This window comes from Leucoraja erinacea, chromosome 29, assembly GCF_028641065.1.
Source record: "Leucoraja erinacea ecotype New England chromosome 29, Leri_hhj_1, whole genome shotgun sequence".
In the NCBI taxonomy this organism is placed as follows: Eukaryota; Metazoa; Chordata; class Chondrichthyes; order Rajiformes; family Rajidae; genus Leucoraja; species Leucoraja erinaceus.
Genome location: NC_073405.1, coordinates 13245770 through 13265235, shown reverse-complemented (window position 1 = coordinate 13265235; position 19466 = coordinate 13245770). Strand labels below are relative to the sequence as shown.

The 19466-nt window shown below is 41.7% G+C and overlaps 1 protein-coding gene and 1 pseudogene across 1 annotated transcript in view; one reads left to right on the top strand and one right to left on the bottom strand.

Moving 5' to 3' along the window:
• Positions 1-19466, bottom strand: part of LOC129711184 (A disintegrin and metalloproteinase with thrombospondin motifs 6-like) — a 187662-nt gene that overhangs the window by 134767 nt on the left and 33429 nt on the right. The window contains exon 3 of the mRNA XM_055658645.1: positions 1004-1368. Within this exon, the coding sequence (XP_055514620.1) occupies positions 1004-1368 (365 nt within the window). The remainder of the gene's footprint in view (positions 1-1003; positions 1369-19466) is intronic.
• Positions 9217-9395, top strand: LOC129711382 (U2 spliceosomal RNA; annotated as a pseudogene).

Genomic DNA, 19466 nt, shown 5'->3' with positions numbered 1-19466 from the left:
TCACATGTGGGCGGCAGAGTGCCATAGGTGGTAGAATTGTTGTCTTGCAGCAAAGACTCAAGTTCGATCCTGACCTCAGGTGTTGTCTGTGTGGAGTTTGCACATTCTTCTTGTGACCAGGTGGATTTCCTCTGGGTGCTCACATCCCAAATTCATGCCATTTTGAGGGTTAACTGGTGTCTGTAAAATTGGCCTAATGTGTCGGGAGTGGACGAGAAAGTGGGATAACATAGGGCTGGTGCGAATATGTGATTAATGTTCCACAAAGACTTGGTGAGCCGAAAGGCCTGCTACCATGCTGTATCTCTAAACTAAACACATTCTTCAAAGGGCAAAAAAACACTTTACTTTTCCTGGACTCTGAGAAAACTAAATCCATGTTCAAAGTACCAGATACCACAATGACTTTGATCAGCAATGTAACAATTTTTGAAACATTATCTCCAAAGCAGTCCTTATCAAATTTAAAAAACTCAAGAAACTACAGATGCTGGAAATATGAAAGACATTGCTGGAGATACGTAGCAGGTCAGGCAGCATCTGTGAATGGGAGAAAAAGGAGACAACTTTTCATTAGAATGTTTTAATTAACAACATTTATAACTGAGGTCACTGAAAGTAAGAGTACTTGTATCTTGTTATGCTGAATTAAATATCTATATTGCCAGTATGTGAAGGGGTGAGAAATGTGCATGAGAAGAACAAGTAGTTCATTTTATAATAATAAGGGCAAGAATTTTTGTTGTTTATTTATATTCATAACACCAATTTAAGGCATAATTTCATTCTTCGGATTAACAATTTATTTTAGCTCGAAACAACAGCACAATTTCATCCAAATTTTGGCCAAAGTATATCCTTTACATAACACAGCTAATCGTGACTGGTTATAAGGTATCTTTTTTTTAATTGGAGTTAAAATGCATTTTATGTCTCCTTAGGTGCAATAAATAATCCTAAAAACTGCATGATTGAGTTTGTAACAGAGAACTCAAAAACTTACCAATCCATTACAGTTACTCAAGGCAACTTTTGTGACTCCCTGGAGATCACTTAAATGTCCCAAATAATGACATTCATCCATATAATCATGTCTCCATTCTATGCCATCTCTTTTCCAATATTCTACAGTAAAATAATCTGATACAAGATTAACGTGTAAAGTCAAGTTTAAAAGAAAGTGCAATCCATGTGAAGATACTTTATAAAAAACTTGCTGCTCAACTGGCTCATGTTGAAACGCAGGAAAGCTTCTTTTTGATCGCAGTTCATGGCTACCTTTTACATTATAGCTTAGGAAGTCTCCATTGTGGTCTACTCGGACTGGAATTGCTATTTCATAGTGCTCGAGAGTTGACAGGAACTCTTCTGTATTAAAACAAAAGTTTGTTATTCAGTTACAGATTTCATCACCTAATCATTTTCCCTTATTTAAAACTTGTAAAAAGATGGTTTTCCTGTTGTGAAGGATTTATTTATTGATTGTTCCATAAATATATACTCTTATCCTTCGACAATATTCTTTAAATTGAAAGAGATGAATTGTATGGACCATGGGTTATTTAAAACCTGTTCCATATTTCTCCATCACAACTGATGACAGTTTATGGGCTATATCTATCATATTCTATTGACACATCGTGTTATCTGCCATCTAGTTGTGGCTAAACTTTTAACCAGATATGTTCATATATTTTTCATCCTTTATGGTCATTCCAAATTTTAGTACTAGCATTAAACAAGGAAAGTCATTAAGTTGTGACTTCCATGTATCCTCATTAAGTTTCGATATTGTTGTACATCTTTATTCAGCACAATAAATCATGCAGGTAATATAGTATGGTATTGAACCTATCGCATATAGAGAAATATTTACATAACACTTTCTATAAACAAATTACAAAGTTCCAACATTTAGCTATTTAAATTTGGCAATTCAATTATTACTCAAAGATTTTATTTGTGGAAAATGGTACCTCCATCTTTAAAAAAATGATTTTATTATGAAAGTATATCTGTAAATGTACGTCTTGTTAAGCATAATTGGTGCTCATTGCTGTGACAGCTACAATTTGAGGATTATAGGCCAAACAGAAATTTTAAATAAAAAGTCATCTCAGACTATATATCTTGGTAGGATTACATACAAAAGTTTACTTATGGAAACATTTTTCATGACAAGAAAAATCAAATATTATTTTCAATATGGTGAAATCTGACACAAGAGGTGTACCAGCAGAAAAAATATTTGCAGAATGTCTAGTAAGTTTAAAATTTGATATTATTAAAGTGACTCTTCGCCATGGCATATAGCCAACCAGCAAGAGAAAGGAATGCAAGCAAGAAAGGTTTTACTAAGTAGAGTTATTTGTTTGAAATATGATTGTATAAAAAATAGCAGACTACCTGTAGTTTTTCCATTGTTTGTGAAATCTACATTATAGCTGTACAATAAGTATCCCTGAGAACAAAATCAAAGTTTGTATCCATGATTCCATAATCAAAATGGCCATTCTGGTGGTCAATTACTGCAGAGCACAACTATGCAAATACAGCTATTTCCAGGTCTCTATTTTTAAATTACTATTAAAAAAACACAAATAAACCAAAAATCACTGTGAATTGAAGACATTTGGAGCTACCAGTGGAAAATCCTTGAACAAACCATTCAGCATATGTTTTACATGTTTGGAATTGTACTGCTTGGTTTCATAGGATTATATGAGAAACGGCTGTTTAGCCACAGAGTTCAAGATAACATAACTTTACTATTTTTCAATTCTATAGTTTTAGAAATAAACCTTGCTAGTTCACCATAACCCTATCCACACCAATATATTATCACCTCCAATCCCAAGTAATCTTATCTTATGCAGTGACCACAATGCTTGGGTTGCCGCCCCCCGCCCCCCAAACAAAATGCCCCTGTTAACTTTTCCCAACTTTAGTAACTGATATATTTGTACTTCAAGATTTCTATGATTGCCTCCCTATATAAATTAATACAGGTGCACAACCTTTTATCCGGAGTTCCAGAAACCGAAAAGCTCCGAAAACCGGCCATTTTTTCTAGATGTCGTCTGCGCACCAAAGCTCGCGTTTGGCGCCAAACTTGACCCAAAACGACCCACGGTCAACCCAGGTCTGTACTACTGTAGCGGCTGCCTCCTTAAACGTCTGTAAATCATTGCTTAAATGTTAGTCAGTTAGTTTGGAGGGCTTTTATGTGAAGGGGGGTGAAGGGGTAAACTTTAATTCTTAGTCCCCTACCTGGTCGGAGAGGCGGGGAGCGGTCAATGCCTTACCGGGTCGCTGTGCAGTAAGCTCCGCAGCGCTGTGCCCGGCAACTCTACCCCTGGCTGCGAGGCGCTCCAAATCCAGCGCGGCCCGCGGCCGGACGCCCCAGCTCCGCGAATGTCGGGAGTCGGCGGCGTCGCAGCGCTGGGATACCAGCGGGGTGCGGGCAATGCCTTACCGGGTCGCCGTGCGGCAAGCTCCGGAGCGCTGTGGCCGCCGACACACAACATCGCGGAGCGTCGCTGGATTTGGAGCCACGCAGCCAGGGGTAGAGTTGCCGGGGTCGGAGCTCCAACCGGCGCCGCCCGCGGCCGGACGGAGCCCCCAGCTCCGCGGCTCCAAATCCAGCGATGCTCCGCGAATGTTGGAAGAAGGCGGCCACAGCGCTCCGGAGCTTGCCGCACGGCGACCCGGTAAGGCATTGCCCGCTCCCCGCTCGTATCCCAGCGCTGCGACGCCGCCGACTCCCGACATTCTCGGAGCTGGGACGTCCGGCCGCGGGCCGCGCTGGATTTGGAGCGCCTCGCAGCCAGGGGTAGAGTTGCCGGGGTCGGAGCTACAACCGGCGCCGCCCGCGGCCGGACGGAGCCCCCAGCTCCGCGAGGTTGGGAGTCGCCGACCAGGTAGGTAAGGGACTAAGAATTAAAGTTTCCCCCTTCACCCCCTACACCACCACCACCACATAAAATCCCTCCAAACTAACTGACTAACATTTATGCAATGATTCTCCCGGTCTCCGGGGAGGAGGCAGCTGCTCCAGACTTTTCAAGCCGCCCGCGCTACCTACCTAATCTACGCTAAAAATCTTCCATTCTGAAATCCGAAAATGTCCGAAATCCGACAAGTGTCTGGTCCCAAGGCTTTCCGATAAAAGGTTGTGCACCTGTACCTTCAAATACCTTTAATCCTACCAAAGTGTGCTGGGCTGAACTTTTACAGTGGCTTGCAAAGGTTTTCATACCCCTTGAACTTTTCCACATTTTGTCACGTTACAACCACAAACGTAAATGTATTTTATTGGGATTTTATGTGATAGACCAACACAAAGTGGTGCATAATTGTGGTGGAAGGAAAATGATACATGGTTTTCAAATTTTTTTACAAATAAAAAACTGAAAAGTGTGGTGTGCAAAAGTATTCAGCCCCCTTTACTCTGATACCCCTAAATAAAATCCAGTGCAACCAATTGCCTTCAGAAGTCACCTAATTAGTAAATAGAGTCCACTTGTGTGAAATCTAATCTCAGTATAAATACAGCTGTTCTGTGAAGGCCTCCGAGGTTTGTTAGAGAACATTAGTGAACAAACAGCATCATGAAACCCAAGGAACACACCAGACAGGTCAGGGATAAAGTTGTGGAGAAGTTTAAAGCAGGGTTAGGTTATAAAAAAATATCCCAAGCTTTGAACATCTCACGGAGCACTGTTCAATCCATCATCCGAAAATGGAAAGAGTATGGCACAACTGCAAACCTACCAAGACATGGCCATCCACCTAAACTGACAGGCCGGGCAAGGAGAGCATTGATCAGAGAAGCAGCCAAGAGGCCCATGGTAACTCTGGAGGAGCTGCAGAGATCCACAGCTCAGGTGGGAGAATCTGTCCACAGGACAACTATTAGTCGTGCACTCCACAAATCGGGCCTTTATGGAAGAGTGGCAAGAAGAAAGCCATTGTTGAAAAAAAGCCATAAGAAGTCCCGTTTGCAGTTTGCCACAAGCCATGTGGGGGACACAGCAAACATGTGGAGGAAGGTGCTCTGGTCAGATGAGACCAAAATTGAAGTTTTTGGCCTAAATGCAAAACGCTATGTGTGGCGGAAAACTAACTGCACATCACCCTGAACACACCATCCCCACTGTGAAACATGGTGGTGGCAGCATCATGCTGTGGGGATGCTTTTCTTCAGCAGGGACAGGGAAGCTGGTCAGAGTTGATGGGAAGATGGACGGAGCCAAATACAGGGCAATCTTGGAAGAAAACCTGTTAGAGTCTGCAAAAGACTTGAGACTGGGGCGGAGGTTCACCTTCCAGCAGGGCAACGGCCCTAAACATACAGCCAGAGCTACAATGGAATGGTTTAGATCAAAGCATATTCATGTGTTAGAATGGCCCAGTCAAAGTCCAGACCTAAATCCAATTGAGAATCTCTGGCAAGACTTGAAAATTGCTGTTCACAGATCCAATCTGACTGAGCTTGAGCTATTTTGCAAAGAAGAATGGGCAAACATTTCAGTCTCTAGATGTGCAAAGCTGGTAGAGACATACCCCAAAAGACTTGCAGGTGTAATTGTAGCACAAGGTGGTTCTACAAAGTATTGACTCAGGGAGGCTGAATACTTTTGCAAGCCACACTTTTCAGTTTTTTATTTGTAAAAAAATTTGAAAACCATGTATCATTTTCCTTCCACTTCACAATTACGCGCCACTTTGTGTTGGTCTATCACATAAAATCCCAATAAAATACATTTACGTTTGTGGTTGTAACGTGACAAAATGTGGAAAAGTTCAAGGGGTATGAAAACTTTTGCAAGCCACTGTAGATGCAAATAAAAAGAGTGTAACTGATGTAAAAGTTGGTACCTTAGAGAATAAAATTGAGAAATCAAGGAAATGGCAGTGATTCTAAATAATTATTTTGGATTAATTATCAAGGTACGATTAACAAAAAACATTACAATAACACTGAAGAATCAAAGGACTAAAGGAATGAAAGAGCATAAAATAATCTATATCACCCTATGATGATTGGAAAACTATTGGGTTGAAGACCGACAAGACTGGCATTGATGGATTATTTTGGACACCACTACCAAACTTCTTCTTACACTTTCCTTTACTCCACCTCTGATTCAGAGCTGAAGTTAGCCTTTAATCTAATTTGATGTTTGTCTTCTGACAGTGTCATCTGCAATTATTCACTGGTGTAATGAAGGCTTTTTAAAAGCTAGATATCCACTCGTCTCTTATCTTTTTTAAATCAATGTGTTCCTCTTTTAACCTGAATTTCAACAACGTCTGGTTGGCTGAATTGTCCTTAAGTCCACAACAGAATTCAAAAGCTGTCTTAAACTGAAGCTTAGATAATATTTCTTAATTTCCATTTCTTAATTTCCATTAAGAAATTAGAAATTGCTTGCTCCGATCACGATTTCTCCACCCTCATTTTCAGCTTCTGAAGGAGCTTTTTTACTTAAAGAATCTTTTACTATTATAATTTGGAACACACATGATAAGAATGTACAATATGATCATTGGGTTCCATTGCCACTCCAATTACAATTGTCCACGTCTTCAGTTCCATCTGACAAATGTCAGTTTGCACGACATCAGATATGGCAAAGTTTAGGTTTCAACATTAGCACCCCCCTGGTTTTCACAATCAGATCAGCTACTGATGACATGGATGCAATTTGGCAGCCAATTTGTTTTATGATTAAATATAATAACCCATGTGCAGCAAGGCTTACTTCTTGGTTGCTGGCAGAGCGAAATTAATCAAATAAGTTAATGAAACCTATACTTTTTAAACCCAAAAGCCAAAACTGAAATCTTCCACAGCTCAATCCATTGTAACAATACCAAAATTACAAGGGACCCCATCTTAATCAAGACCTTGCAGACAAGATACTTGGAGCTGACAATTGAATGAGCATATGAAGGCACATTAATGAGCAGTGTACAAGAATCTATAATTTTACTTCGGAGTCACGTGAGTGACTACGTGAAGAGCCCACTCAGCACGCATGCGCGACATTGCGTTCACGCAGGCAACAGCGACGCAGAGGGAGTCAGGCGCTCCCGCTACAAGCCTGAAGGAAAGGACCGTTAGGTAAGTACTTACCTTCAGTTTAAAGTTGGTCTTTGCGTTTGTTTTTGCTCCAGGGAGAGCAAAGCAGCAGAGGGAAGCGGCCTCCGTTCGACTCCAGGGAAGGAGCCGACAGTGGAGGGGGGGAGGCGGCAACGAGACCGCACACGCTGAAGTCCACAGACACAGGTGCTGCGCTGGTGCCCAGTCTGCTAAACAGCTGTCTGACCAACAGCAGCGGACTGGAGGGAAATTTAAAAACCGGCCGGCACCCCTGCAGACTCCCGACAAGGAGACGCGCCGCCGGAGAACCGCTGAAATGCCGCCCGAAAACGGCAAACAGCCTCTAACAACAAGGTCAGGACCAACCTCAGGCTGGAGACAGACATGGAAGATGGAATCAGCACTTCAAACAAGAAACAAGAGTGTCTGTTTCTCCAAGCCAGAGGAAGGTCATGGAGCTAAAAACTCCAGCGAGACTTGCCTCAGGAGCAAGTCCGCCAAGGGAGCTAACACTCCCACTCCAGTGCCTACAGCATTGGCTATCTCCCTTGTTGAGGGATTGATGGGGACCAGACTGGACTGGTCAAGAAGAGTGGTCACTGGCTGAAGTTTATCAGGAGTATGCTTGAGGTACAGGATCAGGAAGAGCTGCTGGGTGTGGCCGCTATGTGGCTCCACCACTAGCGAGATGGCTTTTCAGTCTCAACTGATGGCCAGCTTACTACCTGTTCTTTTCAAAAAACCTCTCCAAGACAGGTAGTCATGAGGCGTTAGATTCATCACGCCTCCCCTAAATTGCATTTACTCAAAGTGCCCACCATTATTGGGGGGTACATTGAGCATAGCTTTAAAACCCAAATATCTTAAAATGCGTTTGATATCCCTGACGTCGGTTATCATTTTGCATGCTCATTTCAGAGGGACAGGGTAGTATGGCAAAACACCTGATCCTACTGCTTACAGTGCTCCGCAACTTCTTAGGAAGTTATAAAACCTGCCCTCAACTTAAAAAATTACAGGACTGTGAGAATGCCGACCTCTCAACCACAGATCCTGCTAGCTGGCTAAGTTATCAAACCAAACCTAAAAAACTGGAGAAGTATCCAAAATTCGGCATCTAGAGGGCAGGTTTGGAATGAACACCACACGAAACCAGCAGCAGTGCCTCTACGTGTCCATCAGTAGGCGTCCACCTAATAGTACTGGTGTAAGCTCGGGGCCCGCATGCCAACCCCCAGTAAGCCCTGCTTTTTCAGGCCAGGGTCCAGAGCGGGCCCCCTGCAAAAATGTGCCAAACCCAACAACACCATCCCTACGGACAAGGAACCGGAAACCGAAGAGATGAACACACCACGGAACAACAGTGAAATAAGATAAGTACGGTTCCTGCCATCACACAAAAGATGAAGGGTTTGTACTAACAAAGCATTCAAGGATAAAATTAAATTAGATCCCATCCTGCTCGGCCTTTTGGCTAAGATTAGTAGTAACTGCCTTATCAGTTTATATCTGATATGTCCCTTCCCAGGGACCATACAATACCAGTACAGCATGCACCCTAGGGGTCTACCCTCCCACTAATAAGAACATGAGGGACTAGCAACTGGGGGTAATAATTATACAGGGGTCATATAGAAGCCTATATGAACCTTTGGTACCAACTAACCACGTCGCCATCATTGATATCAAGGGGTCATAATAAACCCAGTATGAATCTTTGGCTCTAAAAATCCCAACATGGTATATGTTGCACCGTCATTGACTTGCCACTTGAGTATCTCGCCAGGCCACGCTTGGAATATTGAAACTGCCAACCTTTCATTCCAAGCATACTTAATGGTAGACATCAACTTAAAAGATGCATACTATTCAGTACCCATTCAAAAAACTTGGAGATAACTTGGCAGTATTAATTATCGACTATGGCTATTACAGCCAAACTGGTTCCAGATATTCTAACCAGCCCTGGCTATATTAAGGAACTATCGTCATGGCATGTTCCAAAGATATTAACAACGACTAATCCATGGGTATAGCTATCACAACTTTAGCTATTATTCTTTTAGCCGAGCTTGTCATGCAATCCAGATAGATCTACGATTGAAACCATCGCTCTCAGCCTTGACTAAGATCAAGCAGAGTATCTGTTGTTGTTAGTTCTATTTTGACTCGTCCCTTATCAAGGGACCATATATCAATTGATTTGGAACAGGGAGATGGGGAGGGGCTTGCTCCGTTCTCTCCACGCATCAACCAGTATTGCAGTACCTTGAAATATAAATCCTCTACTGTTGACTATTTGGTATTCAACACTCTACCCACTTATCTTTAACTTGGCATAGGAGAGTCAGTATGACACAACCTGTAACAATTAATGGTATCTACCTACCATTCAACAGTGGCAAGAGTATTGGGAGTTAGTAACAGCTGTTCCAGCTACTTAACTTGAACCTTCCATTAAGGCTAGGTGCTAATGTTTAAACTACCCTCACCCAAAACATGGTGGCATATGGACTAATCTGGAGTCGTCATCACTATAGACACTAGGCGTAAAACCTAGTTTGGAAATTTTGAGTACGCTCTATTGGCAAAGCATATTATCCTGCAGTGCACCATTTTGCATGTTCGTTTATAATTAACAACATCACAGTAGTGACATACACAAACCACTTGGGCAGAATAAATCGATATCATGTGACATTTATTTAACAATTGGAAACTACAGGTCGTCAAAAATATACGACCATCAGCAAACTTACCTACTAGGTGAGCTAAATACTGTAAACAGACATATTAAACCCAAGTATTGCTGGAATTACAAAGCAATGTGGAACACCCGATATCGATTTCACTGTATTCAATTGAATTCTCCACGTACCGATGTATGTCGCAAGAAACCAAATTTGAGGCAGGGGCAATGAATTAATTCCCACTGAATTAGGAAGCGTGAGGGGGGAATCTAATCTATGTTTTTCCCCTTTTTTCCTACCTCATGAGGTACTACGGCCTCATCAGTCAGATACTACGGCCTCATCAGTCAGGTACTACGCACATGCCACGATAAATTAAACTACTGGATTGCAGATTTGAAAAGACCATCACTGGGCCTGGATTGCAGAATTGGGAAGACCTCTGCTGGGCCTGGATTGTCAATAGCGCTATCAACACAAGGATAGCATCCCATCGCATATCCACTAGGGAACATACTTGGCGAACATCAAGAAGTGGGAAGATACCATTCAAATACAGGAACTACATATTCAACTACAACAAACCTGAACTGGAGTTCTGGCAGGTCTTCACCACAATGAAGGATTCAGCCAGAAGTGCTCTGTCAGCCTACTTAAATTCGGGCACCAGGACCACAGGCCATAGGGTACCTCCCGCTGGTGATCACATTTAGGAGAGGTTAATCCCCCAGACCCAGGTACACCCAAATCTGGGATGTCAGTAGGGACCTGACGTACTTTAGGGGATGGTCACCAGCCAGGTCCCTCACCCTGGAACAGCCCACCCTGAAGGGACATGCTGATGGCGTTGTCTCAGCACAAAGAGTCCAGTTTCCTCCATCCACTACGATTGCCACAATATGGTCCACTACACCATGTTACATTACCATTAGGGACTGGGCAAACAGAGCAGACCAGGAACATCAGGTCTAGTTATGGAATTCCGGGCATACCCACCTGAACCACGGTTATGTGTCATGACCCACTTGTTGAACTACATCGACACAATAAGTAATCCTCGAGGGAGAGAAAAAGCCTTATGGGTCAGCCACAAGAAACGTTATGGTTGGGTGACAAGCCAAACTATCTCAAGTGGCTCAAGCAGGTACTGGGAGTTGCTGGAGTACATATTAACGTGTATAAATCTTACTCCACCAGGACAGCATCCACATCAGTGACTAAGAGGATGGACGTGCCAATGGACCACATCCTGGCTACAGCGGGGTGGTCTAGGGAGTATACGCTCCAACCTTTTATAACAAACCACTGACAGAACCTGTATCGTTTGCAGAAAAATAATCTGCAAAAAATATATAATTTAAGCCCGGGGGAGCATTTGGTTTTGTTGTTGTTAATAACACCATTATTGTTTTTACAAACAGATTCATGGTTGATTACGATAACATACTTCCTCCCTCGAAAGACTTCGGCAGCGAGTGAAGTATGAACTGTTACACGGTTTGAAATCACAAGAGCTTTAAAATCTTCACGTAGTCACTCACGTGACTCCGAAGTAAAATAGTAAGATTAAACGAGAACTTACCAGTTTGAAGTTTGATCTGTATTTTATGAGGAGTTACGATGAGGGATTACGTGCCCTCCGCTCCCACCCTCAATAATATGGGTCAAACTGATAACTAAGGTCTCCTTTTCTTTACTATGTTTATTTCAATAACTGTGTGTGTCTGTGATTCCACACCGCTGCTTTGAAGTATGTCGCGCATGCGTGCTGAGCGGGCTCTTCACGTAATCCCTCATTGTAACGCCTCATAAAATACAGATCAAACTTCAAACTGGTAAGTTCTCGCTTAATCTTACTATTAATTTTGTTTGAAGATCATTGCTGCAAAGCTTAGTCACATACGAGGCCCAATGTGTAATGCAAAATCAATTTAATTTGATATGTTGAATACATTTTATTTTGCCTGATCTGATGATGTGAGTACAGAATGAAAATTGTACACTTCTGATTTTGGCTGAGATGGAAAAATGGGACTAAATATCAATTAAGAGATTACAAGATTACAAATTGTTATAATTGGCTACACTGCAACATGGTTGTGGGTGGGGGAGGATGAGGGTGGGTAGTAGGATTGGAAGTTCAGTGTATTAAGTGAGGCTTTAATGAAAGTCTCCATGACTTAGCTTAAAGGACTCCTACACAAAATCTCCAGCGCTGGAAAACAAAAAAAAAGACAAAAATAAAAATAATTTCAGGCAGTTTCTCTTTCAATGAAAAAAGTCTGAAAAATGAGGGTAACCTTCTAGTCAAGTCAAGTCAATTTTATTTTTATAGCACAATTAAAAACAACTCTCGTTGACCAAATTGCTTTACATCAGTGCAGGTACTAACGTGCTACATACAATGGTACAGAGATCTAATAATATCAGCACAGTGCGGATTTGGTGGGCCAAAGGGCCTGTTTCCATGGAGTATATCTGAACTAAACTAAATCTGTTGTTATGTTTCTCATGAGCATATTTTCCCTTTCCTTGTTGATGCCTTTTGTTTTAACAGGGAGATGCACCTGATAAGTAATTTTGATAAGTGACAAGAGAGCACGGTTTCTAAAATATAAAAGGATAAATGCATCTGTGTTTTTCCAACTTAACAAGGGTTTAAGATATAAGATGATACCAAAACATTTCATCAGTTTCATTAAAAGTCTTAGTTATTACGAGTACACGATCTTGTGGGAGTGTGCAGTTGATAGAAACAAAAGGACCTAAAAGCTGGTGCATATTATTTGTTATGCACAGAAAATATCAGAAAAATGTAGTCAACCAATGCCTTGAGTTATATTACTAGCAGCTTTTCTTTTGTGCTTTCTAATTCACATACAAAAAAAACATTCCCAAAGAAAATTCCAGACTCAGTAACAGCTCTGTCCCTTCTATTATCAGGCTTACGAACAGTACTTCCGTAAGCTAAGATACGGTCCGATTCACTGCTACCTCATTGCGGAAATTGGACTTTGTATCTGGAACTTGTGCATGACAATGCTGAAAACTATATTCTGCGCTCTTTATCTTCGTAGGGCTGATCGTCCCCTATCAATATCAATCGACCCTAGAGCTCTATCTAACTCTCTCTATATTTTCTGAAGTGCTGGGGCACCGCAAATGCATAAAACTACCAGTGTTTAATTTTGCCTTAACATAAAAGTACTGACATCTTCCCATTTATTTTATGTACTGAACTGACTCAAGTTACGTAAACAAATTAATTATAGGTAATCTAATTTAAAATATTTCAATTAAAATAACACATGGTTTTTCTTTTTTATATTAAACGCACTTACCAATTTAGGAACAAAATCAAGGCAAGTCTTCAGAAACAAAAAGGCTCAGGAATACATCCATGCACCAAAAGACATACTAAAACACCAATGTCCTGGACAATTTTGAATGTGCGTCCCTGCATTTTAACCCAAACATGCAATTATTTTGTTGCGGCCAAGGCATAAAGCCCTGTCGTTGTGGAGATAACAGTAGAAAACAGTGGATCATGAATTCGGAGTTTGGGTTGGGATGGGGGCAAGGTTGTAGCCATCATGTGATCAAATGAGCCTGAATGACAAATTGTCTACTAGGGATTAGGGGGGGGGGGGGGGGGGGGGGGGGGGGGGGGGGGGGGGGGGGTATTGTGAACAATAGCAAGAAAATATAGTCTTGTTAGAATGTCCGATGAGGTTATTCCTTAGTCAGGTTTAATGGCCAAGAATAACAAATTGTTGCCGGCTTCAGCTGTCATTTATATCTTGTTTCGAAGAAAGTGGGCTGCATCTTATGTTACACATTGTTTGACGTCGCTATACACATCCCGACTTCTGTGTTTGTCACTGTATGCATGTTGGAACAAAAGAAATGTAACAAAATATAATGGTTTTATATAACAGATTGTATATTAAAATTTCTGTGTATAGATTCCAAAAATGTTCAACTACATCCAACTTCTGGGGGAGGCAATATGGAAGGAGAGCAAGCCAGTTATGGCTGAGTTACAAAAAAACTTTGGAATTCACTACTCATGTATGATAAAAAATTGCAATGCAATGTTTATTAAAATATAATGACACATAAGATTTGTTCCTCTAATTTTCACTTTAAATTTAGATCTTAATAAGTTTTGAGACTCAATTACCACTTAGTTTAGTTTAGTTTAGAGATACAGCGCGGAAACAGACCCATCGGCCTACCGAGTCCATGCCGACCAGCGATCCCCGCACATTAACACTATCCTACACACACTAGGGACAATTTACACATACACCAAGCCAATTAACCGACATACCTGTACTACTTTGGAGTAGGTAATACGCATAGTGGCTCAGAGATTGAGTTGCTGCTTTCCAGCATCAAAAATCTGGGTTCAATCCTGACTGCGGGTGCTGTTGCACGGAGTTTGTACCTTCTCCCTGTGACTGCGTATGTTTATCTGGGTGCTCCGCTTTCCTCCCACATTCCCAAGACGTGCAGGTTTCTAGGTTCATTGGCTTCTGTAAATTGTCCCGAGTGTGTAGGATAATATAGTGTACGGGTGATAGCTCGGCGGCGCAGACGGTGGGCTGGTAGGCCTGTTAACTCACTGTTTCACTGACCTAAACTAAACAAATGGAAAATGAAGAGCGATCCCCAATGACCGAGTTATTAAATATTGAAACAGCTGCAACGCAAAAACATTGTGAAGTCAAACATTGTGACTGTGCTCCCAAATCGAAAATTCTAACTTTTTCCTTCTGCTGCAGTTGAAGGGTTTGTATTTAGTATCAAGCACAATATGTCATGCCCTTAGTATTCAGAGCACGAAACTCAAGTTACCCAATCGTATGACATATCATGCAAGTAAGATCTTTCCAAATAAATTTGTGACATGTTACATCCATATATTTGTATTTGATGTTGGATTCAGTAAATTAAGTGACACACTTCCTTTTCTAATTGTTCAATTCTTAAATTTTCAGATGACTCAAAAATGGATGGAATTATAGATGTGAAGATGGTTATGAAAAATTACAGAAGGATCTTGTTCATCTGTGCATGTAGGGTGAGTATTGGTCAATGGAGTTTAATATAGCTAAGTGCAAGATGTTGTATTTGGTGAAGTTAAACCAGGGCAGGTCCTCAGTGAATGTTAGGGCCCTGGGGAATATTGTATAGCAAAGAGATCTAGGAGTGCAGGTACATAATTTTCTGAAAGTGGCATCATGGGAGATAGGGTTGACAAGAAGGCTTTTATGGTACATTGGCCTTCATTAATCAGGTATTGAGTATAGAAGTTAGGAAGTTAGGTTACATTTGTATAGTACATTGGTGAAGCCCCATTTGGAGTATTGTATTCTGTTCTGGAGGAAAGCTATTGTTAAGATGGGAAGAGTGAAGAGAAGATTTACAAAGATGTTGCCAATATTCCAGGGCTTGAGCTACAGTGCCCTCCATAATGTTTGGGATAAAGATCCATCATTTATTTATTTGCCTCTGTACACAATTTGAGATTTGTAATAGATAAAAACCACTAGTCGTTAAAGTGCACATTGTCAGATTTTAATAAAGGCCATTTTTATACATTTTGGTTTCACCATGTAGAGATTATAGCGGTGTTTATACATAGTTTCCCCATTTCAGGGCACCATAATGTTTGGGACACAGCAACGTAATGTAAATGAAAGTAGTCATGTTTAGTATTTTTGTTGCATATCCTTTGCACGCAATGACTGCTTGAAGTCTGCGATTCATGGTCATCACCAGTTGCTGGATGTCTTCTCTGGTGATGCTCTGCCAGGCCTGTATTGCAGCCATCTTTACTTTATGCTTGTTTTGGGGGCTAGTCCCCTTCAGTTTTCTCTTCAGCATATAAAAGGCATGCTCAATTGGGTTCAGATCGGGTGATTGACTTGGCCACTCAAGAATTGACTTTTTAGCTTTGAAAAACTTCTTTGTTTAGCAGTATGTTTGGGATCATTGGCTTGCTGTAAAATGAACCGCCGGCCAATGAGGCATTTGTTTGAACTTGAGCAAATAGGATGTGTCTATACACTTCAGAATTCATTATGCTACTACTATCAGCAGTTGTGTCATCAATGAAGATAAGTGAGCCAGTAGCTTCAGCAGCCATACGTGCCCAAGCCATAACACCCCCACCACCGTGTTTCACAGATGAGGTGGTATGCTGTGGATTTTGGCCAGTTCCTTCTCTCCTCCATACTCCATATCTTGCCATCACTCTGATATGTTAACCTTCGTCTCATCTGTCCACAAGACCTTTTTCCAGAACTGTGGTTGCTCTTTTAAGTAATTTTTGGGAAACTTGGCTATTCTATTTTTGTGGCTAACCAGTGGTTTGCATCTTGCAATGATCAAATGGTGCCAGCACAATAACCTGGCTTTCAACACCAGCAAAACCAAGAACTGATTGTGGACTTCGGAAGGGGTTGGATGGGGACCCACAGTCCCGTTTATATCAATGGGTCGATGGTGGAAAGGATCAAGAACTTCAAATTCCTGGGTGTGCATATTTCCAAAGATCTCTCCTGGTCCCAGAACACTGAAGCAATCATAAAGAAAGCACATCAGCGCCTCTACTTCCTGAGAAGATTACGGAGAGTTACCTTGAGGACTTTTATAAACAGCCTGCACCAGTAACTTACAATATATCAGACTTAGTAAATATAGCGAACATATAGTGAAGGAGCTGGTCATTGACTTCAGCTAACAGGGTAGAATACATATCCTAGTCTGCATCAATGGTACTTAAGTGGAAATGGTCGAAAGCGTCATTGGTGTAAATATCATCAATAATTTTTCCTGATCTAACCACACTGATGCTACGGCCAAGAAAGCAAACCAACACCTCTGGTTAATCAGAAGACCAAGGAAATGTCTCCAACAACTCTGATTCATTTCTGCAGATGCACTATAGAAAGTATCGTATCCTGGCTTGGTGTGGTAGCTGCTCTGCCCAAGACCACAAATAATCACAAAGAATTGCATATTGAGCCCAGTCTCCCATCTCCCTCCAACCCATAGACGTCATCTATACTTCACATACTTTATGAAAGCAGCCAACGTAATCAAGGACAAAAATCGAACTGCTGGAGGAACTCAGATAATTAGGCAACATCTGTGGAGGGAAATGACTGACGAGATACAAAAGCTTGAAAGCATGTACTACAAGATTCAAGAACAGCTTCTCTGCTGTTATTAGACTCTTGAATTGATCTCTCGTATGCTAAGGAGGAATTCCAAATCTTCCAATCAATCTCAGGCAGCCACTCTGAAGAACTTGAAAAGGTGATGTATTGGGTCGTTACTCTTCTTCAGACTGAAGAGCCCCGACTCAAAACGTCATATATTCATGTTTTCCAGAGATGCTGCCTGACCCGCTGAGTTACTCCAGCACTTTGTGTCTTTTTTGTAAACTAGCATCTGCAGTTGCTTGTCCTTCCAATCTGCCTTGCTGTGGTCCTTGCATGTGTTTTTTTAATCTGTGCTTTCTCAGTAGCTGTAAAACTTTATTCTTCACTGTTTATTTTTGCATTATCTGATGTATACATGTATGGAATAATTTGCCTGGATAGCTTACAAAACAAATTTTAACAGCATATCTCAGTACACATGATAATATTAAACCAATATCAATCAGATGCCAAACTAGAGCACAATTTACCTTCATGGATACTAACATTACATATGCTTGATGACAAATTGGACCTTGCATCCTAATATATTGTGCAATGTTAAAGTAAGCGAAAGGTACTTTTGTTTAGTTCACTATCACCAAGCACAAAACCTGTAAAATGAGAAATGTAATAATGTTTAAAAAAACATAACAACTGCTCTTAAGATGTAGATGAATGGAAATGATTGAGCGAAACACAAGCTGCATTTGCACACTCTCCCAGCTCCTAAAAAGATTAGCAAATTAGCCAAATATTTTTGAAAACCAGTTTAGACCTAAAACTAGATCCCTGTGGAGCCTCAATGTGGAGCTTGCAGCTGCTGCATTTTTGATATGTTGACCACTGGGAAGGAAGAATATTTAAATATTCTCTCCATTACAGCCATAGTACAGTGGCAGAAAAGGATGGGAGGAAATAAACATTGTGCTCTCCACTATGTCAGAGCCAACCCTCTCCCGCGCAAATAACTGGTTCAATCAAAAGACATGAACTCTTGGCCATAAGTCTCGACAAGCTGTAGGCTGATCAATGGCCGGTGATTGCTGCCCCAGATCACAATGAGGATGTTGCCAGATATCGAGGGCCTGAATGATAGGGCATGATAGGACTTTCTTCCTTGGAGCACAGGAGGCTCCACGAGCATGCAACTCCATGCGGCAAGCGCGACCTAACGTGGTCGCTTTAGCCGTACGGCCTCGCAGGGCCGGTCCCACTTCAATCGCTGGAGCCGTATGGATTTGTGCGGAGCTGATCCCGACATCGCCCGGGGCTCCGAAAAACTGACCACGTTCAAAAATTCTGCGCGGCAACGGCCTGCCGGGCCCGCAGCCGCCTCAACGCCGTACGCACCGCCTCGACGGGCATACGCAGCGTCTTGACGCCGTACGCCATGCGTGAACTTCCCTCGGACTTCGCTCGAACTTCACGTCACTCACTCGACCTCCGCGTGGCCCCCGCTTCCGTTTTGGTCGCGCTTGCCACATGCAGGCGCATGCTGGTGGGACCGGCACTGTACGGAGATCACTCGACCTCCGCGCGGCCCCCGCTTTCGGTTTGGACGTGCTTGCCGCATGCAGGTTGCATGCTCGTGGGACAGGCGCTTTAGGGGTGATCTTATAGAGGTATTTATACCATGAGGGGAATTGATGGGAGCATTTTACCGAGGGTAGTGGAATAAAGAATCAAAGGACATAGGTTTGAATTGAGAGGGGAAAGATTTTATAGGAAACTGAGGGGCAGTATTTTCATTCAGAGGGTGGTGGGTATGTGGAATGAAATGTCAGAGAAAGTAATTGAGGCAGGTAGTAACAACATTGCAAAGACACTTGGACATGGATAGGAATGTTTTGGATTAAATGCAGGTAAATGTGACTAGCTTAGATGGGTCATCTTGGTCAGCATATACAAGTTGAACTGAAGGGCCTTTTTTCTGTGCTGTATGACGCTATGTGCCATTTGTTTTTGTGAGTAAATTACAAAAATTATAGTTTCTCCTGAAAGCTCCATTTCTGGTAGTCGTGGAAGAAATATGCACATCAAGATTAATGACATCATAAAACTCATGTGGGGCAAGCTTCAGATTTAGTTGGCTAAAGGACCTATATATGTAAAAATATAAATCTGTATAAAAACTTCCTAGAAGATGGAAACTGCACTGTAATAGACGGTATGAAACATTCGATGGATTTCAGAATTTGAACATCTAGGTGTTGCACATTGCATTCTAGAAGTGCACATATCCTTTGGTCAGTCATTGAAAGCAATATTAGTGTGTGGCTGCTCCTGAATTACGAGGATCTGAGTCATTGTTCAATTAATTTAATCAATCTCATTAAAGCACTTTGGTTCAAATACTGGTTTTGTTGAAAAGTGCTATATAAATAAACATTATTATTATTATTATTATTGAACAAGCTGATTTTAAATAATTAGAGTCTTCGAACAGATCAT